Here is a 25,949-nt window from a genome sequence, read left to right on the forward strand (position 1 = left end):
TACTTATACTACTTATATAACTGTATAAATTAAATTGGTTGCAACTGTCGGTGTAGTAAGCTAGTTAGCCGGACACGCTACACCTCCTTAATCTTTTTCTCTTGTGCATTTGGTTTAGGAAAGACTAGAAGGAGACGCCAACCTGCAAACTAGAGCTATGACTCGTTAACTGCTGTTCAGGGTCATTTAGCCAATGGCCGAGAGGATAGACAATGACCCCACTAACTCTCATCCTGCTCACACCATTCCAAGGGTTGTCTCACAAAACTGTTCATCAATGTGTCAGCGATAGCAACAATATCTCTATGAAACTAACACCCGACTGTCATATCCATCGGGAAAGATGGAAAGGTAGAGATTTTCTGCCGAGATCTCTCTGAGGCACCTGGACATATCGCTATCTTTCAGCAGCACCATCAAGCCTACAGGGCTCTCTGAGACGCCACCAGGCCGGTTGATTGATTCCACCCTCAGAGATTAATCTAGATATTGCCTGTGTGGTGTGTTAGTGTTAGTGTTAGTGTGTGTCTGTGTGGTTGAGTCAGAGAGGGAGAGAGAAACAGACAGTGTCTAATAGAGACGGAGCCAGTGGGCCTGGTGATCTACAGCCTGTTTAGATCCTCGTTTCCCAGAGTTCATAGCTCTCTTCCATCAACCCCCAGGCAGGGAGCCAAGCCTTTGCGCTCTCCTCCACGGTGGTCTAATTCATCCTCACTTAAGAAAGGTAAAGGCTGCCTGTGTCTGCCTCAACAGGTCCAAAGGCAACTCATTTTTTATCACTTCTCTCTGATCTGCAATCTCTGTTCTCCTTCTCTTTGATTTGATCGATTGTGTGCTTCTGCTCCTTTTGTTTTTATGCTGCATGGACTAAGCTGGAAAGGAAAAATGAGACTCAGTTTTGGAACAATTTCCTTAGGCAAAGGTTAAGTAGGCGAAAGTGTAGCCAAGGGAAGAAAACAAACGCACATAACACGCACACGACACGTGCAGCCTCCCACATGCAGGTATAAATACACACAGACAATACATGCACAGTTGCGCACTTTGCACTTCTACACAAGATGTCAAACTCCCAATTGAAAGCAGATCAGCCTCTAATTTAGTCAGATTTAAATAACTTCCTCCAAAGCAGATGGTAATAAAATGAGGCTTTTCTTGGATATCACTCCACTCGGGGCAAGTAGGTACAGCTGGAGCAGGTGTGTGTGTGTCACTAAAACAGGGCCAGAGGCTCGATGCAGATTTGCAGTTCATTATGCCCAGCTGTGCATTTGTAGCTCCGACAGACCTTCACTGCATCAACACCTTGCTGATGAAAAATCTGGCTGGATTTTTATGATTAGGCGAGTTTTACTGTGATGGAAATAGTGATGACTCATTTTAATGTTGGGGAGAAAACCCTGGCTTGCTGCGCAAATAAACAATGATTGACACTAGACTTTCATTTAGTCAAACTTCCTTCCACGCATCTGCATCACCAAGAGGAAGGAATACAATACTAATGCTTTTAATGAGCCATCAAAGAGTATAATTTCATACCAACAAGCTAGGCCTGGGAATCTGCAGCAGCTACAACAACAACTTCATGTTTCAATACACTTCACAATGAATTGAAGTCAAAATCAGAGGGCAAAATACCATAACATAATAAAAATATTTTGTGATGATGTACAAGACTTAAATACAAGTTTTAGGCTGCATAATACATTGCATTAAATGTCAAAGTATACACACGTGGAACAACATCACACCAGAGAGCTCACACAAAGTAACCTACAGTAAATGCCTTTCCTATAGCTTTGCAGCCTGGTTGTACAACTGATCATCGATTCTAAATACATACAACCACTCATCCATGAAGCCGTATTAGTATTGACTAGAAAAGAGGACACAACTCAGACAATGACAAATAAAAATAACTATGGACCTGGTTGGGTTAAACAAGTAATATAAGCCACATATATTTACAAAGAAAACAAGGCTTCTTATAGAATCAACAGATGAATAAAACATCACCAAAGCAGAAACACGGACATGTGTAATGTTAAATAATAGAAACTCAACAAAGGCTGCAGCTACAAAACACACATCAAAAAAGAAGATAATGCACAGTTTTACCACAAAGAATCAGTCAACGCACTCACCTGTCTGAACGACATTCTAGGTTTAACATTCTGCGTTCAGCCAGAATGCGCCTGTTCAAACACACACCTGTTTGATTGAGGTCATTTAGCGTGCTGTCCGGGTGGCGTTCTATGAAGAAGCTGACGTCGCGGGATGTTGTGCTTTTTTTGTACTAATCAATTAAAACAGAAAACAGATGAGCAAATAGTTTGACAACTTATGTATTTATTTTAACATTTGCATGTCTTTTCATCATCCACAGGACGGAAAAAAATCCTCAGAGGACCTGAGGAGTCTGGGATGTGTTTATTAAGGGAGGAAATAAAAAAAGATTCTGCTAAAACAGCATTCTGAGTTGTAGAGTTAGCTACTGTCTTTTTTTGTGTGAGACCAGTGGGGAGAGCATTACAATAATCTATAGCCTGCTGGTGATGAAGGCGTACCTTAGTCTTCCACTGTTCTCTGGAGAGACACATTACTCGACCCTGCTGCATTTCAAAGGTGAGATAAAGCAGTTTGGCCAAATCTCTAGAGCTCTAAAGTATTTTGTGAATATTTTAACTTCGCTGCTGGACAAAGTGTCATTAAGTAATGGCCCATTTAGGAAGGAGCAAATAGTATAATAATAATAATAATAACAACAAATAATCCAGATGTGAATGGATGAAATAAGCTTCATCAGGTGAAACTAAAAGCCACAGGTAGTGATGAAATGCTCCCCACCATGTGGACTTTTCTTTGGTGCAATTAGAGGGTTGTTGTATGCCACATTAGAAGCTTCGGTGACAAATGACTTAATGAGCTACACGGGGAGTCCTAATTATTCTGCAATTAGAAATGTAATTATGGGTTACTCCAACTCCGGCTAGCAGTGTGAGGGAGCAGAGACGGAGTGAGCATCACATTTAAATGCCAGCTAATCTTTCAAAGTGCATCGGCCTCCAATCACAGACCCACTACTTAAATATTGGACTGCACTGGACCAAGTTGAGGCAATGAGGTTGATAATCCATCATTGCAAACCCACACTGGGTAAAACTACTGCTTTAAATGTCCCTAAAACAAGTAACAACCAGTATCCAGACTACTGCTCTTCTAACCTAACAGATAGTGTTGATCGAAGGCAGGCAGGCAATGGATTGTAATGGGATTTCTCTCAGCCTTTTAGTGTTATGTCAGTAGTTGTTAGGCTGCTAAGTAAGTTTACAGTCTGCATCATACGATGATCAGTTTGCAAACTCTTGTGAAGTCAAACTGTGTGCAATGAGCTCACGGTCTGGAGAAAGTTAAGAACAAAAGGAAATAGATGCTGTTATTACACCTCAATCCATTATAATCCGGTCAGAGTCTGGTGGTGTTAATCTGTTCTGCACAATTTATTCACCCAATATAAACTGGACTTTTTGGCTTGATTTACATAACGACTGTATATGTAAACTCCCCTGAAAGTGTCTTAAGTCATGTATCAATATTGTTTCCTTTTGTTCCCAAACAGGAAACCTGTGTGGAGCTTAAAAGCAGTTCAAATGTAATTTATTTGAAAGAGGACCAGAGTAAATAATAATATATGATTAATTATGTTGAACTCTGTGTTTATCCGAAGGCAATTATCACATTTCCCTTGTTCAGCTGACCTTCTGTGCACTGACTAAAATAATCAAGGGTCTGTTATATCTTTTAATTTACTGGAATTAATGAGTTGGACGTGCATCAAGTGAACTCTCTCTATATTTGACCCATAATTAGAAACAAATTACAGAGTTATTTATAAGAAACTACTTGGAAATGACTTGGAATTAACACCCATGAAATAAAGCATTAGCATCTTTTACCTGTCAGACACTGAATGAAACAATATACAGCCCAATAATACACTATTCTCAGGTCGTGAATAGGTTTTTGGACTACCAGTCTGTTTGGCCACATTTTCTAGCTTGAGGGTAAGATATGTGCAGAGTTGCACAGACCATCCAAGGTCATGAAGATGAGTGCGATGTCATATTGATCCCCGAGGGAGTTAATTCATCTTTACAGCGGGAGCAGCGGTGTAGGGTCAGGTGCACAACGGGAACGTTGGAGTTTATATGGTTCACACTGCAGGGCAGACACAGGGTCAGATGGCCAAATAATACCCGATAGCACAATATTATTACTATGTTTCTGTATTCACACACTTCTTTATCGTCTTATATGCTGATCGATATATTCTTTTAATGTTTTAGCGACTGAGAGTCCCCTGGTTTCCTCATGACACTGTGACAACAGTCCTCACATGAAAACAGGCTACAAAATACATGAACATATTGTTCCTCATTTCAGGGTCAGCGTGTGCTAGTGCCATGCTTGCAGGCAGTGTTGGGACCCATGCACCACAGTACTATGTTGTAGTAATGAAACACTTGTGCCTGTGATGACAGACGAGGGCTAAGAGGGCAAAGTCCTACTAACCCCACCCTGAGTTTTGGATAACCTGCCAGCCTGGTACTTACTCACCCAAACATCATTCCAAGGATCAGCCGTTTTGGAAGCTTTGGGCTGCAAATTGTTGTCAAAACTAGACACCAGATATCAGAGGAACCCATCATGTGTGACAGGAGATTATTTTAAATTTGTTTACAGATTTGTATATTTCATGAGCATAACACATCAATATCTCAAAGGAGGAACTTTTAGACGCAGCTGAGAAAAAGAAACGAGACTCCAACACATTTGGGATCAGACTTTTAATTGGACTTAAATTCACATAAATAACATTGGTTCATATATATCTTGTATATTATACAACTTTATATAATATATATTTCCCCCTATGATTTACATTCCTCTCTGGCTAAAATTATCTCTTATATCTATGGAAACAGAAAGCCTTGCATGAATGCAACGCTGCCGTTTTTGTGCTGTTTATCAAGGTCCAAATGCCAAAAGGAGAGGAGCGCGTTTCTCATGAGTTGTAAAAAATAATTTCCCAAGTTACACAAACAGAAAAGCAAAACGGAGAATCTATTGCATTGTCTCTAGGGTTTTACACTGCACTACAAGGAGTGGGTAGCTATTGAAAATCATTCACCGTATATATTTTACTGTATTGACTTGTGGCACAAGAAACGAAAAAGCACTGCAAAGTATCTGATATGCATGGGAATGAACACTTGGTTTTGAAGTGTTCTTGTCATGGTTTCTTTCTTTTTTTTGTGCAAATAAAAAAAAAAGAGAATATGCTTGACGCAAGATAAGAAACCCCCTCGTGAAGATAAGGAAAGAGTTATGAACCTGCAGCAAGGTCACGTAATCATGCAGTGACCCAGCCAAGCACCCTTGCACAGATGAGTTGAGCTTGTCAGTCTGGATCACAAATCAACACATGACCGTTTGGAGCCTACGACCGATGTTATCCCACGAGATGGGTGGATATCTGGAAGTCAGGTAACATTCACTAACCGTCCTGACAGAAAAAAGATAAACCTCTCCTCATATCGGAGCTCCTACTGCATTGATCATCTATGTAGCCTGCAGCGGTGATGCAATCAATATCTCCATCAATCAATAATGACTGACGCATCATCTCCCTGAAAGAACACTGCAGGTGGAAAGATGCACTGAGAGGACACAACATGTCAGGTTTTCACTATCTTTCCAAAACTGACATTTTTACATTACTGGATCTTTGCCTGAACTCGTCAATATGTAACCATGGTTGAAATCAGTGTGTGTTTTCAAGGTCGAGCAAATCATAGCTTGTAAATACAAATGTTACATGACATTCAACATTAAGTATATACCTGGTGATGTGTAAAAAGAGTGAAGATGGCTGAGTTGTCAAATCTAACAAGATGGTATGTAAAACATCTGCTTTTATTCTTTACACACAACCTCAAGTGTCACTGTCACAATCCCTCCTTGCTGTTTGTCTTAAGTCTGCATAAACTATAATATATATTTGATTGTCTGAATTGGAGCCACTACCTGAATATTAAACCAGAGAGAAACAATCACCCACACTAGGCCTTCAAATCCCAATAAAAAGCAAACAATGGATCCAGCTACAGCTTCTATCTGAATAGTGATGGGTGACAACAAGAGGTCAAGTCAGCTGGAAGCAAATATGCAGGTGAGTCAGTCTGATGAAAAACAAGATTGAACTTGAAAGAGCTACTTAAATTACCCAGTGAACCGGTGTGGGATCCTACAATGTTTCATGCATTTATCACGACAAGGCCAACCTAAACGAAACATGACATGTGTGTAGGTTGGTGTGTGTATGTGTGTGTGTGAGTGTTAACAAATCACAGAGGAAAACACAATCATGCCATGACATTGCGACAGACAGCAAGTTAAAGTGTTAACCCCCTCCTTCCCTGATTAGTTGAAAACAGAGTGACGTTTTAAAAAAACAACTATTAGTTTATCATCATTTCATCATGGTAAAAAGCGCATGAACATCATCATAATCATATCCCTTTTCTAAACAAGATAAAGTTACTATATGCTATAGCTATATGCTATTGAAAAGAGCCGTGGGGAGGGAAAGTCACTGTTTGCGTTCAAAGCACAGTGAAAACACCTTTCTAACTTTACAGCAGGGGCTTCTGAATCTGTGTAGCATTTGTTCTTTTCATATTCAATTGGGAATCCAAAATCAGAAACAGAAATTTTATTTTCCAATTTTGGATCCCTATTGAATGTGAAAAGAAAAAAAAGAAAAAGTTGATAACTGTATTTTATTGCAATACTTTATAATGGTTGATATCCAGTACCCATCATCAATTATTCACCATAATTGATTTTCTTTTATAAATATGAGTATGAAAATAAAATGATGTAGATTTTTTTAGAGTGAACACAACCAGCAGTAGTGCTAGTTGTCACTTTCCCTCCTCATAACATCCCTGTCACAGCTCAATCTACTTTATTACTCATAGAGGGGAAATAGTGTTAATTAAAAAGTGCATTATTAATATGTTGAGATCATAATAAAAGTAAACCCTCTTTTTTTTGTCATAAATAACACTTTTTTCCCTTGAATATTCAATAAACCTCTTATAATACAAGTTGAGTAGTCACATGATGCAAATCTACTCCCTGTGATCATATTAATATCTGGGAGCATCGTTAACACTTCCTGAAACTTGGAAGCTACAACCCATTAATACAAAGACTGCTGAATCAAATCTGGGAGGAAGATCAAGGAAAATACTTTAGCAACGACCACTTACAGCTACTGAGGCTACGACACATGAAGAGTGATGTGATGCAAAACAACAAGTCCACAGCTAGCATGTATTTGCGTTAGCAAGATGGTAGCATGTAGTTCACTCTATAAAGTGGAGTCAAAGAAGGCACATCAATATTCAAAGGAAGAAATGTTTCGGGACATACGCTTGCTTTCTGGGATATAAATTAGAAAAATTATTCCACTCTCATGTCTGTGCTAAATATGAAGTTATGCAGCCAGCAGGTGGTTAGCTTAGATTAGAAACAAGGTGGGAAAACAGCTAGCCTGACTCGGTCCAAGCCAAGGTAAAAAATATTAAAAACTCCTTGCAGCTCTTCAAAAGCTCACAAATGTAGACACGTTATTGGAACTAACGAGAAATGTAAAATGGAGACTGTAGTTTTACTGTTGTCTTTATGCTATGCTAAGCTAACTCAACTGCTGGCTCTAGCTTCATATTCCTCATGCAGATATAAGAGTGGTATCAGTATCATCTAACTTGCCAAAAAAAAATAAGTATGTGTACTTTATATAATTTCAAACTATTCCTTTAGCTGCACATTAATGTACAGTTTAATTTAGCTTATGTCAGATTTAGTTCACTTGACATATCATGTCAACTTAATGTGACAGAAATATGGAAAATCTTAAATAAGGAGGATTCTTCACTGTTTTTGTTGCTGCCTCTGCATTGTGCTGTGTTTTTAATCTACAACAGGTGCGATGAGATCTCACAGTTCATATGTTGTAACTTCAAACTCTAAATGGCTGATGCCTGGGGTCAGGTCAGGAGGAAGATAAATCAAAAAGGAAGACCTTAAATGGTCATAAAACCAGATGTCCTCAGTGACTCCAGGGCCTCAGATGTATTTTAGGTCTACTGACAGCTGTAGTCAAGAGACCTTGCTCCTATTCACTGGTGGATTTGCAAAGCATTGGATGGCTACAAACTAACAGGACTGACATTTTTCCAGACCGGTGTGTATACCTCCGACACTTTCTAAATTCATAAGAAAGTTACTGGTCTGCTCTTAATTCAGAGGATAGACCAGAACTCAGTCCCACTGGCAACGTCTTTCAGCTCCCATCAACCTTTCAGTCGCCGGGGCTGAGTGGACTCTGCTCGGCCATCCGTGAGCCTTTTTCAGTGGCAGGTCTTCATCCCGGTCAAGTATGGTGACTCTTGTCGGCACAGGCCCATCTGCTGCTGTTGCTGCTCTAGCAGATCTGAGGCCACGCCATCGATAAAGTCGGGGACGGGTAGCCCTGAGAGTATCATGACGGACTTGTTCCAGATCATGAAAGTGGCTACAACGGGCAGGAGGAAGGAGACTTCAAAGGTGTGAATGTGCTGGGAGTTCATGGCATCATAGAAGGTCAGTGAGTTGTTGTCGTAGTCCAGCAGGACACCCAGCCGCCTCAGCTGCAGGCTTGCCTCCACCAGCATCTCCTTGCCATCATGGCGCACCATAAAGTTGTTGTTGCAGCGCGAGAACACCCATGAGGACGAGTTCTTGCCACTCCATTCGTTTTTGGGGGCTGATTTGTAAGCCACGCCGATGGCATACCTGCAGGGAAGGAACATTTTGGAATGCATTAGTGATCTGAAACCATAGTCGTCCTTAATGACTTTACTTGCACAGTCAAGCTACCTCATGCTGAGGACACACAAGATAGACACGGGCCCTTTGGGTTTTTCCTCCATGAAAAGGTCTACTTCAGAGCCAATTAGTGAAAAGAATATAAATAGCATAAGAGTATACACTGTGTGTAGTAAGTGTGTCTGTTTGGTGTGGGTTTGCATAACAGCCTAGATTTTAACTCCATAGAGGAAGATATTTTGGTTTATCGAGCCTCCTTGCTGGCTTATATAATGCAGTCTTCTGCATGCGTGTTTCTTACCAAGTGGACGCTCCCAGCAGCACCTCCCAGTAGTGGCACCCGCTGTCAATGAAGACGTTCCCAGCTGCCCCATAGGAGCCCGTGCTGCTGAAACGCTCCGGGGTGTGGCTCTTCTTCAGCGAGCTCTCGTCCTTCTCCATGGTCAGACAGTCGTTGGACAGACGCAGCTTCTTGTGGGCCGTCTTTGGATCTAACTTGAAGGGTTGACCTGCAAAGAAATGTTATGCTTGTAAGGGGCTTTTACTGTGTGTTGGCAGCTAATGTTGCTAATGATAATGATAATGATCACATCACAATCATCATTCCCAAGCATCGTTAACAAACTGGCACCTCGATCTAAAATCACAGTTCACAAAGTTTCTCCCTGAAAGGCATAACAATTGTTAAATGATGCAACATTTATGGCGACACAAAATATAAAAAAAAACTTCACTGAGAATAATAAAATCCCCTGCATTTCCTAAATGTAATGTTTTTTGTATAATTTGCTTTTCTTCTAATAATATTTATGTCGACGTACAGAAGAAGGCAGCAACTGTTAAGTAATTATGTACGTTTTAGCTTTAAGTTGCCATGTAATGTCTTGTTGAACAGATATATACAAAGAAGATCTGAAGCCAACAGAGCTGCTTTCTTTATGTATCACAAACACAAGGTAAAAAGATCTGAAATATAACATTTCCCAATTTTAATTCATTTAAAAAATATGTTTTGTGTTTGTCATCCCTGGATATTGTTTACGTGGAAAAAGGCAGCACATACCACAAGATCAGAATGTGAAAGAGCCGAGAGTGAGAATACAAATTAGGGCAAGATTTTAACTGAGAGCGGCAGCAAAAGACGAAAATAAATAGAAAGTGGGGTGAGAAGTGCTCGCAGAGAACTCACATAGAGAGACAGAACAGGAGAATGTTTGAAATACAAGGCCGAGAGTCTAAACTTCAAAGCCTCTCGCAGCCTTTGGTGAAAACATTTTATAACAGTGGAGGAAGCCACCCGGCATTCTCCTCAGTGCCTTCTACCTTCCATCACACAGACTTGGAAATTAGCTGAAGGAAATAGCCTTCACTTCCACTGCAGTAGGTAGCTGTTGAGTCGGCTATTCAGTGGAAATGCTGCTATCCGGTGGCAACAATTCAATTTGCAATGACACCAGCAATTTGGGTGTAATGGGGGAGAAATTAAGAGGGTAAAAGTAGGTGAGTGGCAGAGAGAGAGAGAGGAGTAAGGGAGTGAGGAGAGAAGCTGAGGGGATAATAGGAGGCCGAAGATTCAGCAGAGGAGCCCCTCTCTTTGTCCATAATATGTGTTTGTGTGTGTGTGTGTGTGTGTGTGTGTGTGTGTGTGTGTGTGTGTAGGCTTCATGGAGGTCAGCCACATCCCTTCCAGACCTGACATTTAACTCTGACACCTCTCATCTCATCTCTCAGCCTCCCTGAGCCTCCCACAGCTTAATGAGCGACACAATGAGGACCCCGACTCCTCCTCCCCTCCCTCTATCTGTCCTTCCCTTCATCTCTTTCCCCCCCGTTCTCTCATTCTCATCCTCTCGCCTCTCTCCCTCTCCAATAATCCGCGTGGTGAGTGTGTGTTACCGCGTGTGGATATGAGACGACGAGGCCAATGTGCTGCTGGCAGCCAATTACATTAATGCGCTCTCTTCTTTGAACTGCTTATCGCTGCCAGCGCAGCCATTTCCAAACACTGGGGCTCTGTCATGCCTTTCCAGGGGATGACTCCTGAGAGCCAGGCTGTGCCCGAGGTTGGGGAAGGGGAGACACACGTGACGGTAGAGGACAAGCACACACACACACACACAGAGCATCAACTCCGGCCAAGACCCAAGCAGACATGCAGTATAGTAAGTGGCCAAGTGGAAATGTTTTGAACCAACGCCAGCAGGATTCTTGAAAATGGAAAAAGTCATGCGTTATAAGCTTGGGTTTGAATGGTGAATACTTTGTATGTAGAAATACATGTATATATACACACAAAGCTGATAGAATACTCAAAATAAAACTGAACTTTTTTATTTGCCACAGTGTTGGCAGACTGCCAGAGTGAACTGTTCGCAATATTCACACAACCCTCAAGGCATCATTGTTTGAAACTGCTCAACACTGTCATATGATGTTGTGAACTTGTTATTTGTATTTAGTATAATTTTGACTTCCTGTTTTGAGAAATGTGCAAACTCCGTCAAACTCATCAGTGGTGGAAAGTACATTGACTTAAGACCTGTACTTAAGTAGTATCTTTATGTACCTCTCTATTTGTATTGTATGCTGCTAAATACTTATGAGAAGAGGAGAGAGAAATATTGTACTTTTTGTTCTACTATAATGTGTCTGACAGTTGTAGTGACTAATTACTTTGCTGATTACGATTTTACAAACAAAACACAAGATCAGTTTTTAAAACGTTAACGCATTGTTCTAAAACAGCTGCATTTAAATGTTGCTTACATGTCAAGGTTTCAAGAAAAAATTACAAATATACACAATAATTCAACAGTATGAAAGAAATCCTTCTGCACTACACTTGCACTTTTGACATTACAGTACTATTTGCTTCTAATACTTCTGTACTTTTACATAAGTCTGAACGCAGGACTGTATACTCTGCATTGAGTACTTCTTCCACCACTGAAGATCAGTCACGTTGCAGAGTTGCCATGAAATGAATAGACCTGCAGTCACAGTGAGTATAGTGGTATTTGCTAGCAGCCCTCAGAGAACATGCCAGATTTGATTTCTACTGGAGAGCTACACCGACGGCCTGAAGGCTGAAGAACGAGTGTGTGGTGCAATACATCAGCAAGGAGACCAATTCAAAATAAGAAAAGTATATATGCCTATATGTCGAAGAAAGTTCAAAATCGTTTTTACATTGGCTGCCTGCAGAAACAACGCACGCACGCACACGCACGCTCGCACACACACACACACACACACTTGCGCGTGCACACATGCGCGCACACACACACATGCACGCACACGCACACTCCCGCGCTGTCAGATTGTACATTACTGAAAATAAAGACAGGACAAGATAATGACACAGTACATCCCGCAGACTAGGTTTGATCAGTCTGCTTCCACTCGGTAAAACAGTAGCAATTAGAGATGTTTCCAACTGTCTGCAGAGGTAATAAGTGCTTTCCGTTTGACTGCTTTGAAGCTGAGCATTGTTCCAAACTAGGAAGTAATAAATTGGAACTTATACAACCCAAAAAATGAAGTCAAAAAAAGAGCGGAGAAATAAAAGGGGCGAGTGTTGGGGGAGCATGTATAAAAAGCAATTTAATTCCAACTTCATTTTGAAGGGTCCTTGTTGGAATACTTAAAGTGGGATAACATCTGGGTAATAGATTTTATTTCAATTCAGTCAATTTCACTCACGCTTCTTTTTTTTCACTTCCTCACACTTTCGCTGAGGGATATATTGAGCTGTCTGTAAAGAGGGAGATATTTAAAAAAAGATAAAATTTACTGGATAACTAAACAATTTCTCCAGTAGAAATAGCAGCATTGGCGACGTAGAGAGCTCTCCAGAGCTAAAAATAAAACGTATATCTTTACACATCTCTGTTAAACTTGCCAATCATTCCAAGTCATTCAAATGCATGGCTGTGTGCCACTTGGCCTCTAATTGACTGATCCATATATAATATGGTGTGTAATCCAACAGTGCTGTCTACTAAAACACAGATTTACACTAGCGACATAAAAAATGCATTAACCATGTACCATGGCTATAGCACAGCAGGCGGATGAGGTGCACAGCAGGTATTACTGCCACGGTCTCACATCTTGTTTTCTCGCCTCTTACTGGGCAGTTTTGTTTGTCTCTTTCTACTCGATATCCACAAAAACGGAAAATGTCTGTGTAGTGAAGAGCAAAGACAAACAGTAGTCACTGATCTTCTCCAACTTCACCCTTTAATGAACTCAGCAGAGTCTTCAGAGACCAGTGCTAGGAAATGATTTCAGTAAAGCTTCTGGGTCTGCTTAGAATTTCACTGTGATTAAGGAGCCGTTTTTGTAAGGAAAGTTTCTCTGATGGTTCGTTAGAGTAAAAGCATGTGAAAGATTTTTCCCCCCAACAAGAGTCACTGTCAGTACTATCGGTTGTGTGTAGAATTTAAGCATTCCTTAAAACTCAGCTCCTGTGTTAATGATTCAGTCTTTACTCCTGTATCAATGCACATGCATTAACTGTATTGCATTAACAAAGGTTTGAAAGAATTACCGATTAATATCAAGGTTTGCTTGGTGAGGTGTGCTCAGAGCTCAAATCCACTCTGTCTTGCCTGTCTTGGAGAAAAAAATAATGATAAAAAAACTCCCAGCCAACTGGCATTTAAACACACTCCCAATCTCCCCCTCCACCTGCTGGCATTTTCACCTGCTCAGTGAATGAAGGACGGTGCTTTGAGCTCGTGAACACATCACAGAACTCTTTGTTGTCAAGCCCCAAAAGACAAATGACAAAACACGGTGATATATTGCTGCTTAATGTAAAATCTCAGTTCTAATTAGCTTGTTTGTTCCCTGCTATCATAGTGAAAAGTTTTTCTCTTTTAAGTTACAGATTAAACAGACAGGTCAAAGGATATTTTCAGCAAACCCCTTGAAGACCAAAGCTGACAATGGGTGAGTGAAGCCCCAAACCCATTGGTTCCTAAATAAGTAAATCTATATCAAAACGAGTCACAAATATTTAGATTAATAAAAAAAAAGAATTCTTCTGTAGTTTTGAAAACTTTCTTCAGTAGTTTTTTTGCAATGTTACTCTAACAAGAGTGAATAGTGTATTTATTAGGACTATTTTCAGCTGCAGACAACAATGGAGGTCTATGGTGCAGTAAGTAGTAAGGTAGGGAAGGTACATTCAATGTAGTTTTTTTGTCTTTTTATGGGATTCTTTTAATATCTTTTAAGCAGTGCGAGGGAGATGATGTCCAGTTTTACTCGAGTTCCTACTGCTTCCTGATGGAGTTGGAGAAAAAGGTGCTGCTCTTCCCATTGTTATGTTGAATCTACTGTAAAGCAGAGCCTTCCTATCCTTGACATGAACATTTTACAGTTTGTCTTTGCTTCCCCCCTCCTTTTCTTTTTGTGTGTGGATACTTTGTCAGCATGTTTTGTCTTCAATTGACAGTTCACAGAAGAGATTGACAGGAACAACAGGGAGAGAGGAACAGGGGTGACAAGCAACAAAGCTCTCCCACCGGAATCAAACCAGAAACATTGTAATCACACAGTGTGCATGAAATACTTATATTCCATGGAGACACCTGTCTCTCCTGTTGTACCCTCCCCTTCACCTCGTTCTCTTCTTCTACACAAAACACTCTGCTCTTCTCCTCTCCACCTCCTACTGTTTACTTTAGGGGATGTGTGGTAGCTTGAGGCCTGTCACCAGAGATGCATGCTGGGTAAATATTATTGCAAGTCCTTCAACAGGAAGTAAAGAGGGACGTGTACCCCTTGGGCACTTTGACAAGTGATATTTTCAGCCTGGATTTGAGCTGCTTTCTCAACGCAGGGACTGGGATCTGAGAAACACACACACACACACACACACACACACACACACACACACACACACACACACACACACACACACACACACACACACACACACACACACACACACACACACTGGGGTGCTTGCCGACCCCCTGCTTCTTACACACAATATGGACGCCCAAAATAGTTTACCAACACGACGGCGGACATTATAAAGTCAACAGTCCAGTGTTTTGACTGTCAGCACTGTAATTCATTCAGACTAGCTTTTGTTTGGTCACAAACAATGTGCTCAGTCAATATAGAGCCCAGTCTTCACTTGTAAACAATAGAGCTGCTAAATAAAGACATATTTAAGCCAGAATGTATGCTTTCGGTTCTCCTACGTGACACCATCCTGCAGCTTTGGACTGCAAAATGACAAAATGTTGGATGTTGATGTTAGAGGGCTGTACACTGCGGGACAAGTGCTCCCAGGAGGCTGCAATGCTGCTGGTCATTGTGGAAGCACACAATCGTCCCTCAGCGGGACAGGATTTAACCAGAGTTGGCCCCTTTTCAGATGCACTAATCACATTTATACAATTAGGTAATATAATAATGCTAACATTACATTTAAAAACCCTTCAGGAAAGCAAATAGCCACGAGAATGCAACAAGTAAACAAAATATTCCACATCAAAAGTCTTCAGAGAAACCGCAAAACATCTTAAAAAATGTGCTGAATCTAAAGCTGAGGAAATCCCATCTTGTCTACCACATGCTCACATAATCAAATCAGACACTATAAACAGTACAGGCTGCTTTCTCTGACCGGACCAGCTCAGCCTGCTGGATGGAATACTCAGAGGAGAGACAACACAGATACGGACACATCCTGCATTATAATGGAACCATCTACATGCTGCTGGTACTACTGAGTCTACATTTGAACCCTTTCCTCCGTCCATAAATAACAAACTGCTTTCCTCTCTGTAACTTTGTCTCTCGTTGGTTTGAAGTCGTTACTGAGACCGACAATTAAAGAGCACAAACAAGGCGCAGTCTAATAAAAGCCTCCTTTATTAATGTGCAGGCTCTTGTTCTGTCAGCCGCCACTCTAATAAGTCGTGACCGAACTCGGGTGCAACCTTAATTCAATTTCATGCTCATGAATGGCGAAGAATACGGTGCTTTAAACAGAAATATAATTATGACAATGTTGTCATCCAGAAGCGCGGCTTTGACTTTTTAATGTGAAAATGTTAAATTAATAAGATAGGCTTCATTATTTTTGTTTTTCATACAAAAATCAGTCAGTGAGAGAAAAATCTGAACAGAAGAATATATTATAGTCTGTATTTTAATAACAATATTACTGTTTGATTGTTGATATTCAGATTTAAAAAAATGTAACTGGACCAGCAGAGTACGACCTCGCTGTGCATCGCTCAGGCATGGACTGTATTAATAGGTCAAGCAGTGGATTGAGGGCACTCGTGTCTGCAGACACTCATCCCTGCAAAGAGCTATTTGGTGTCTTCTTTTCGTTCAACACTCTCCTTCTCTCACTCTCAACCTGTCACTTTTCATCCACTTTCATATCCCTCCGTCTCTTTGTAGGTTCCTCCCTTCACTTTCGAGGGGCAGTTGTGGAGAAACCTGGTCACAGTTCGCTCTGAGGTAAATGCACAAGTATGATCATAGCAATAGAAGGTCACACACACATGCATGCACACACTTTCCCCTTTACTGCCTTCCTCTCCATCATACTTTATTCATACGGGTTTCACGAAGCTGTGGGTTACTTCACATGTTAGCTGTGAGAACCTAACAGCACAGTGATACTTCTCCAGTATAGTCTGCAGCGAGCCACTCGGGGTTCAATGAGTGGTTTCATTGGAGTGACATTGGAGTGACCTAAAAAGCCTTTGAAAGCTTTAAGACTTCACAACATGATTTTAAATGTTGTCTCCATCAAGCCAACTGAATTGCACGAGACAGGACTGCGGCAGAGGTGAGAAGCCATTAAAAGAGTACTCCACTGTTTTTGCATCGCAGTCGGACAACGTTGTGGGACTCATGGTGGAGAGTTCAATACAAAGCAGGGCCAGAGATGTTATCTTTGATTTGACTGTGTGTGTATCCCTCTGAAGCCACAACAGGCCTTGTAAAACTTTTCCTCAAATAAGCAGTGAAACTTCCCAAGTCGTGGGGAGTAACAGACTTTGATGTATAAAATTGGTGGAGTTCCACTTTAATGTTCCTGGGTATCATGATAGATTATACCTTCATCATATACTTTAATGTTTTCCAGATTTACTTAAATAGATTACATGTTGTTTGGGCACCATTTGATAAGCAGACCATTTTTTTAAACCAATGTTTCAAGTCTTTGGGGCTAATTTTGTTTCTACTGCTGTAACATTTAATCAACTCAATGCAGGTTGCTGCATTTGACCTTTCTCATGCAATTGCACAAATGGCTACAAGCTAAAGTTATTCCAGGTATCGTCATAGCGGTGCTGAGTAGGGCCCTTAAAAGGCAGGCAGACGTTGCCTCCCTCCCAGAAAACCACACAAAAAAACCTCACAAATGTGTATCCAGACTCTGGATTTATGTTATGTCTGTGTGGCATATCTGGCCTGTACTCGCCGTGAGACCAAAAATCGGTGGCATCTTGAGTTGAAAAGATTTACCACTGGGAAGAATTGACAGATGGCATAAACATTGAAGAAAAGGCACCAGAAGATGCCAAACCCAGAGGTAACCGAGGACAGCATGCCAAGAGAGGGGTTACAGAGGGACATAAAGGAGAAACCAAGAGGCCAAGCCATCACATAAGAACACAGACTCTAACAATCCCTCTTAAAGTTCAGGAAAACAAAAACAAGCCTGAGTCAAACTCCTTGATTTCTTTCCGACGCGAGCAGTTCCCTTAAACTTTATTTCAGTTGTCACCAATCAGTTGGTTGTTAAAAGAGATGAGAACCCGTGTGTCGTGATGCAAACCAATAAGTGTTTGAATGAGCTTTTCTCGAGCATTAAACTAGATGCATCTTTTATATTACAGAGAAAACAGATCACATGGATACTCCATACTATAATTTACACTATAGTTTATATAAAAAGTATCGAGAGAGTCGGCTGCTCAAATGTGTTTCACACACACAGCGTTTACGGGTGTACTTTGGAGTTACTCTTTCGAACAGACAGGGCTGTGACGCACAACTTTCCAGTATCTGCGTGACTTGTCACTGCCTTCTTTGCTTTGCAAGCTGCCTGAAATATATGATGAGCTTAGGCTAAAAGCCTCCAGAGCCTCATTTCTTTTATCTTCAAAAATGTGACAGCTAAACCCTCCAATATAGCCACAGACAGAACGAGAGACTTCAAGTGCAAGGAAAATAATTTGTGGTTCTCAGCTCAAAAGCTTGCTACGAGAGCTCGTACATCAGCAGTGTGGAGGGAAACACAATAAGCCTGTCAGAGTGAGATATGTGTGATACATTTTGTTGTGACCTCTTTTTAATCCAAAAACACTGCTCGACTTTACCAGATCAGATGAGAGAGACACTTTAACCTGAATACCAATTATTCTGAGATGAAGAGGGAGGAGAGAGAGAATGAAGCACAAAGACGTACGAACAGACATGATGCAGGTAACATAGCATGAAACCTTAATCCCGGAGAAAAATATTTAAGGATTCTTTTCTTATTTTGATGGCTTGTCTAAACCATTACAGCAGAGAGAAATGCTGGTTGCCAATCACATGCTCAAAATCTCAACCCAACTTTTCTGTGGGTGGACAAGCTTCCCCACCTGATAGCACTGACTAGAGAAGAAGATGACAGACAGTGGGAGTGGAAGAGGAGAGAGAGGCAAAGCTACCACATTATATACTGTCAACAATGTGTCAGTCAGGTCCACTGGTCGAAATTATTTTCTTATGTAACCAGTCTTTGTTATAGACATCATTTATTTTATTTTTTTTTACGCTGTATCCACTTATTTCTTTCTCTAAATTGTTTGAAAACACAGAAGTATTCTTTTCAAAGGAGATCATTCAAACCCTCTTTGGTGAAAATGTAATATGGCAAAACTAGCAGAGGAATAACGTGAACCTGCTTTTATAAAGTAAGAAATGCTTTTGTGTTAATTAGTGTTATCCTTTATTAGTCGTTTAATTTTATGTAGTATACGGTACATATCAATTTTTTAGGTATTTATTGTATTTATTATTCACTTTAATCTAGTTACGTATATTGTCTACACAATTTATAAAAAATTCCAATGTCAATAAAGTAAATACGGCTTAATTAACTGTACTCAGAGGGAGAGAGAGAGAGAGAGATAACAGATGTGAGATTAACAATGAAAAATAACACCTACACACAATCGTCCCATTCATCTGTGACAATGGAGCACATTATAAATCAAACTGCTACTTAGTGTCATTTATATGGTGCCTGGTAAGAGCATCAGAGACAGCGAGCTGACTGCCAGCTGCAGATACCCTGCGCTTCACCTCTAAACGCTCTGCAGCTAGATGTCATGCCCGCATCACGCGGAGGCAGTAATCCACTCTAATGCCACAAGAAAAGAATTCAAGCACTGACATGCTCCGCGTCCCACAGGCGGGGTCCGCCTGGAAGATTTTGACTTGGGGGGCAGAAGTTCAGATGACGGGGCCTGCTGATATTTGATGGATAAATGGTTCACTTGAGAGTGCCAGATGGCAGTGTTGAATGCTGGGGCAGGACAGGTGAAGTAGTGGAGATGAGGCAGCGCTCTCTTTAGAGGCCCCTTATCACTAATAACAATAACATACATTTAATTGCTAATATGAACATAAAAAGGGGACAAAATGAAAAGTATGCCCATGTGTCCTATTAGCTTGTAACTAACATTCTGCTTTCAGTTATTTAAAAAGAGAACATTCGTACCGGTAATGGCCTTTTTTAAGTGGCAGACAACTCTGCGCCAGTAAAGATTTCAAATCGTGTGTTGACGAATTATGACCCTGAATACATTCAATTTGGATTCATAAAGGCAGGCGGTGATGGGTGAGGGTAAGCAGAATATTTATTTTGTACTTATCATTACAGCTGACAGAATCATAATACATATTTACAGGCCACTACATTTCTTTCTCCTTTTTTCTAATGTTGTGTTTTTATTGTCATTTATTTGGGAAGGTAGTCCAGGCAGATTAAGGCAATAACTCTCTGTAAATTCATCATTACAAGGAAACCCTTTCCTATTGTCATTATATTATACAGATATCGATCATAGCCCTCTTTAAGCAGCTAGAAGTTTGGTCATTAGTCCTGAAGCTGGAGCTGACAGGTTTAGATTATGTGTCGCCCCTCGACCTGTCTCTGCTCACAGGCCCATTTAGAGGGCCAGCGAGAGACCAGCAAGGTGAGAGAAAGAGGCTAGTGGTTGAGAGAGAGAGAGAGAGAGAGAGAGAGAGATCATCCCCTGACTACTGCAGTTTCCTCACACACCTATTTTACCCAGCAGTCTCCAGATTACAGTTAATCCTAAATGCCACAGCCAGACTCCTGACAGCAGTTCAGAGAAGTAGTCATATCGGCTTCATTTAGCTTCTCTTCGCTGCTGCTGTAATTTAAGACCGATTTTAAAATTTTATTGAGCACCCTTGAGGCAAATCCTAAATTAGCTGCATCGCTGAAGCTTTAACCCTTTACATGCTGCAGTCGAGCCCGAGACCCAAGTGAGGAATATTTAGGTGATCAGACTTCGTAGAGTTGGCCATATTGTCCCTCTTCACTGATTTAGAAAGGCACATTAACACTTGAACTAGGATCTGTTAGTCGTACTAATATTAAGTACGTGCTCTTTGAAAATAAAGTATTTTGGGTTCACTGTAACCTAACATGCTCCTACCAGTTTAAATATCTTTAAACTCTTTCTCAGTTTATTTACTTGCATTTTGTTCACCTTTAATTAGCTTCTTTCTATATATGTATTTACTGTGTGCAGGGAAGGAGAAGAATGGAAAAAGAAAACTGTTCAAGTCCAAGAAAGGATTCTGTATCAGATAAAACAATAAAAACAAGACAAGGGACGCATGCAGCCAATTAAACGCAATCTTTTCAAAGTGAAAAAAACTGCGTAACTCAGCTGAGACCGAGAGAGAGAGAGAGAGAGTGAGGTAGAGAGAGAGACAGAGACAGAGAGTGTGTGTGAGAGAGAGAGAGAGAGAGAGAGACAGAGAGTGTGAGAGAGAGAGAGAGAGAGAGAAAGGCATAGAAATAAAACAGAAAAGGAGAAGTAAGCTTCTCCACCACAAAAGCCAGTCTAGATGCATCTACAAATGTAAAAATGTAAATGTAATGTAACTTGTTACAAGGTGACTGGAGTGTAGGGTCAATAATAATAATAATAATAATAATAATAAGAAGAAGCTCTTATATGCTATGTTTAATGAACTATTAGCACACCATGAATGCGCCCAAAGTTCCGGATCCTTTCTTATACCATGAAACACACATGCTTCTATGTGGACAGACCTCCCTCCTGCCTGTTTTTAATCTCATAATAGTATTCTGGAAAGCTTAAAGGCTCAAACTAAATAGTAGGTTGTTTCCTCCACACTCCCCCTGATGGCTTAATAAACAACCTGACAAACAACATTTGAATCAATTAAGATGACATTCATTTTAAGTGAACTTAATTCAAGTCAAGCTAGGTTGTGCTTCTCTTTTGTTAAAAACAAATATCTGAACTCAACCATCTGTTTCAACTTCCTGATTCAGCACATCACACAGCGGACAACGACACCCCACTTTCATGACTGAAAAGAATTGTTTCAATATGATACATTTCTAAAAAAGACAAATCATTTAGGGACTCTCTCATGGAACATGTAATGGATGAATGAGTGTTTGTGACAGAAATCTATTGAACACCACAGACGGTGTTTTCCATAGTTTACAATCTAAGTTTTTATCCTCCACTCTATTGTAAATCAAAGACACCCGCCCTGAGGAAAGCTTTGATGAGGTAAGTTATGTTGCATACACGACACAGCCTTTGTATTCTCAAAAACAAAGCGAACACACATGAGTCTCCACTTACTGTTGGTCTTGAGGCGGGCGGGCTCACTGTTGCGGCTTCCTGCCTGGTTGATAGCCTTGACAAAGAAGATATAACGGGTGCCACTCTGCAAGCCGTGCACCGTGTAGTGGTTCTGCTTGATGTTAGGTACGATCATCCAGCTGTCTGCCGAGTTGTACAAACCTGGCAGGTCCACAGAAAAACACAAGGATACACACAGCAGGAGTTACCAAGTGCTGTTGATTTGTTTTCAGGTTAATCACGCTGAATCCTGCAGGGCAGCTTTTCAGTCATTTTCAAAAGAGCAAAAAACTATTTCCCCCCCCGCAAAATCTGACCATAGCAGTTTGTTATTTTTTCTCCAAACATCAAGTGAGTCATCAGACAGCAAGATGCTCGGAAATCATACCGTTAGCGATGCCATGCAACATTTATGTGGACACGCTGATCTCCCCCATTACCTTTCTATCAGGTTTATCATGGCATGCTCCCCTGAGGCGATGCTGTTGCCCACTAAGCTGAATCCCTAACGCATTAAGAACAAGACATCCCCACAACATGACAGAACGTCTGCTAGTAAGCGCCTGAGGGCGATTACCTTCAATGTTCAACGGTATGAAAACGTGAGCTATACCAACATGACCCCGGTTGGTGGGCACTTTGATTCAGAGCGGCTTGCAGTAGAGGGTTAGTAAAGGTTGGGCTAGCTCTGCAGTAACCTGCCTGTAAACACAATGTTTACAGTCTCTCAGCTGCAGCCGACAGTGAAGGATGAAAAATAAATCTCAGCTCCGGGCTGAGGAGAGGCTCGTCTCCAATGGGGTGCTCGAGAAGGCCATGCTTTTTTAAAGTGCTATTTTGAAGCTGAAACACACAACTTTCAACACAAGGTGAGAAGGCGGCTGTTTATTTGAATCAGATATTGCAAAATGTGAAACATTTTACAGTTGCGACAGTGCTGCACCTGTGCTTCTAGTTGATGTGTGAAAAAACAAGCATGCCGTGACATTATCCACTGTCAGTGTTTGCACTGACTCTAATGACGTTGTCATAGAGGACAGGTTAATAGTGGCCTCTTCACCTCGGGAAACGTGTTTGTGGAACAAAAAAAGATACAAATTAATGAATTATTACTTAAACTGTGAGCTTCACTAACCGCATGAGAAATAGTGCCGTGATGTGACAGAGGACAGAACTTATGTTCTTTGAGCAAACAGTGAACGCCAGCCTCAACATTTCTTCCACCCACCTACAAAATTCCGAACACATTCAAACAAACCCTCGCCAAAACACACAACGCATCTTGTTTATAGCACTACAGCTCAGGCTAATGTTTAGAGTTGAAGGTAGAATAACAATCCCTTTCATTGTCTCATCTTTCTCCCCCTCCCTGCAGATTTGCAGGGAAATAAAAGTCCTGAGAGGGAGCGAGCTCTCAGGGCCATGCCTGCCATGTCCCTTCTGGTGAGGATGCCTTGTGAATTATTGAACAAGATGGCAACAGCATGCATAAGTAATATCCGAGAGTCTGCTTGTAAATATAAATACTTCACAGGACGCAAATAAGGCCTTTAAAAGTGAGGCGGCGTTAAGAATGAATGAGGGGAGGGGACTGTTCAAGTTAAAGTGAAGGCTGTGTCTTTACACATCTGCCGAATTCCACTAGCTTTACTCAGACAAAGAATACAACGTACAAGGCTTTCATCTTCTCTAAGATGAGAGAGAAAGAAAAACAGAGGGCGTTTTAGAGCAGCTCCTTCACACCTTGCATTTACCCAATCCGTTTTGTATCCAGAGATGGCCAACAGACTCATCTGCATTGTGTTTCAGGCTGCTCTTACACATATGTATCCACTGTGAAATCCTCACAAAAACAAGAATGTCGATCTACTGGGACAGCTGTCCCTTTTTGTGAAAATTGTGCCTCCCACCTGTCATTTCAGCCACTTCCTGTAGAAATTAGGCACGCTACGATGTTATGTGGGCTTTCAAAAAGAGATACAGGGGAAAGACGAGGAAGAAGGACTTCATGCTGCTTTCCATTTTTAAAGCTTTTGATCTCTGTAGCACCTCTCCCTTTTTGCAAAATCAAATTAGGTCAGAACACAGCAATACCGCTACTGCTACTTCTACCTCTGAAAAAGGGCTTTCTGACACTAACCGAGTGCTGCTGCTACGGAGAGAATTGTGACTTCAAAGTGTGGTGGAGCAGGAACTGAAGTGTCATTTAAAAAAAAAAAAAAAAAAGATAAAGGAAACGAGGAAATGGATCAGCTTCTGTCTTGCATCCAGATATCGAGTGAGTGTGTACAGTATTGTGTGTGTCTGTTTGTGTATGTGGACAAGAAGGGAACAGAAACACACGGTATCCTCGGCCTGCAGGAGGGTTTGTCATTGATGAAGCAATATAGAGTTCACGGTTACTGTATCTGTGTGTGCATGTGTGTTGGCTGCATAATATTATCTGTTGTATTAGGAACAGATTTTGTGTGTGTGTGTGTGTGAGCAGATGTGCATGAATAAAAGTAATATTATGCATCAACAGCATCTATCTCTTGGTGCCTCCACATAACTTTAAAAAGCTTATGGTTTCACTAGTTTCCTGCAAAGACTGAACCCTCGTCAACATTTCATCAAACTGTGGCACAGAGATCGATCCGGCTGTTACTCTGAAAGATGGCCTGTTGAGAAACAGAGATTTATACCAAACTTTAGGCTTTCCTAACGGCCACTGTGCTGCTGCTCTCACCTGTGATAATCATATTTACGCTTCACCACAGGCCAGTGCAAATGAATACACATGAAATACAGATGAAACCAGCAGGCAGAAGTATTGCTAGTGTGGTTAACACACAGGCCTCCCGAAAAAAAATTGGCAATAGAATCTGGAAAAGAGAGGTTGAGGTCATGCAGGGCTATTGACGTCTATTGGTCCAGAGTCAGCTCAGTAATGCAGGAAAACTGACGCGTCTGGAGCTAGTGAGGCTATTTGGCACCTTAACTTTATTAGTTTATGGGACCATGAGGAGCGAAATTAATAGAAAATAAAGTGGCCGTAGAGCCAACAATGGTGCTGAGGATGTAAAGTGGGAAGACTTTTCACCTGGAGAATATCTGAAATAGTTATAGTTATTTTTCGCCTCAATATGAAGTTTTCAGTAATTTAAAGAAATAGCTTGACATTTAGTTGAATATGCTTATTTGCTGACTATATTTATATATATGACTATATTTTGAATGCACATACATTGGGACCTTTAAAGTGGAAATGTGTATGCTAAATGGAACCCTTAGATCAATACAAGCATTGGATTAAATCTGTATCGGTCAAATAATCAGCAATTACGCTCTGCTTTTCTGTTTTAATTTGCAACTATGACGTGTCAGAGTGTGTGAGCATGAGGATACGAGTACAAAGTAAAAACAAAAACAAATATTGTCAGTGGGGTGGATGCATAGTATAAGTGGATAGTTGGGGTCAACATAGGGGTCAACAACACTAGACACTGCAACTTGCAAAGGGCCAGAGTTGGCAGCTACACTATTACAGTGCAGACATCTTTGCTTGCAGTCATATTTGGCTTTTTGACACCGCTTACTTCTCTCCATGGTATTTGGCTTTACTGGCTGATTCTATTTTCTGCCTCTGTGCTTGGATGATCCTGCAGAGGCAAGGTTCACAAGACCTCCCTCCTCATGGGAGAGCCAAGGCTGAGGTTGAAGCCAGGAGAAGAAGAAAAAAAAAGGATGGCGCTCAGGCGGGAGCATTTAGCCACGCAAACTTTGAGAAAAATGCTATGGTAAAAACTCAAGTGGTGTGACAGGCTAAATGGGTTTCTCTCTTTCTCAGTTTCTCCTGTGAATCTCTGAGGACTTTGTGGCAGCTCACTGCTGAATATCTGAGTCACTCGGTCTATCACAGCTGAAATGTATCCTGATGTTTTAAATGGCCTGGGCACTTGAGTTGCATGGCTAGATGGAGCAATGTCGGGCTCCACAGAAAGGAGGAGAGGAGAAGAGACGGTGAAAGGATCAAAGTGGAGAGGATCAGGCACGGTTATGTACATCAATCATACTCTCCTCATTTCAGTAAGTGGTCATTCTCACCTC

The 25,949-nt window shown here is 41.0% G+C and overlaps 1 protein-coding gene across 1 annotated transcript in view; it reads right to left on the reverse strand.

Annotated features, from left to right (window-relative positions):
• Positions 1–8,480: 8,480 nt before the first annotated feature.
• Positions 8,481–25,949, reverse strand: part of mid2 (midline 2) — a gene marked incomplete at its 3' end in the record, with an annotated part of 60,267 nt that continues 42,798 nt past the window's right edge. The window contains exons 8-10 of the mRNA XM_079228427.1: positions 21,861–22,022; positions 9,239–9,446; positions 8,481–8,904 (exon numbers count right to left, since the gene is read on the reverse strand). Of these exons, the coding sequence (XP_079084553.1) occupies positions 8,481–8,904; positions 9,239–9,446; positions 21,861–22,022 (794 nt within the window). The remainder of the gene's footprint in view (positions 8,905–9,238; positions 9,447–21,860; positions 22,023–25,949) is intronic.

The sequence above is a fragment of the Taurulus bubalis genome (genome assembly GCF_910589615.1).
Source record: "Taurulus bubalis genome assembly, chromosome: 13".
NCBI classification, from domain to species: Eukaryota; Metazoa; Chordata; class Actinopteri; order Perciformes; family Cottidae; genus Taurulus; species Taurulus bubalis.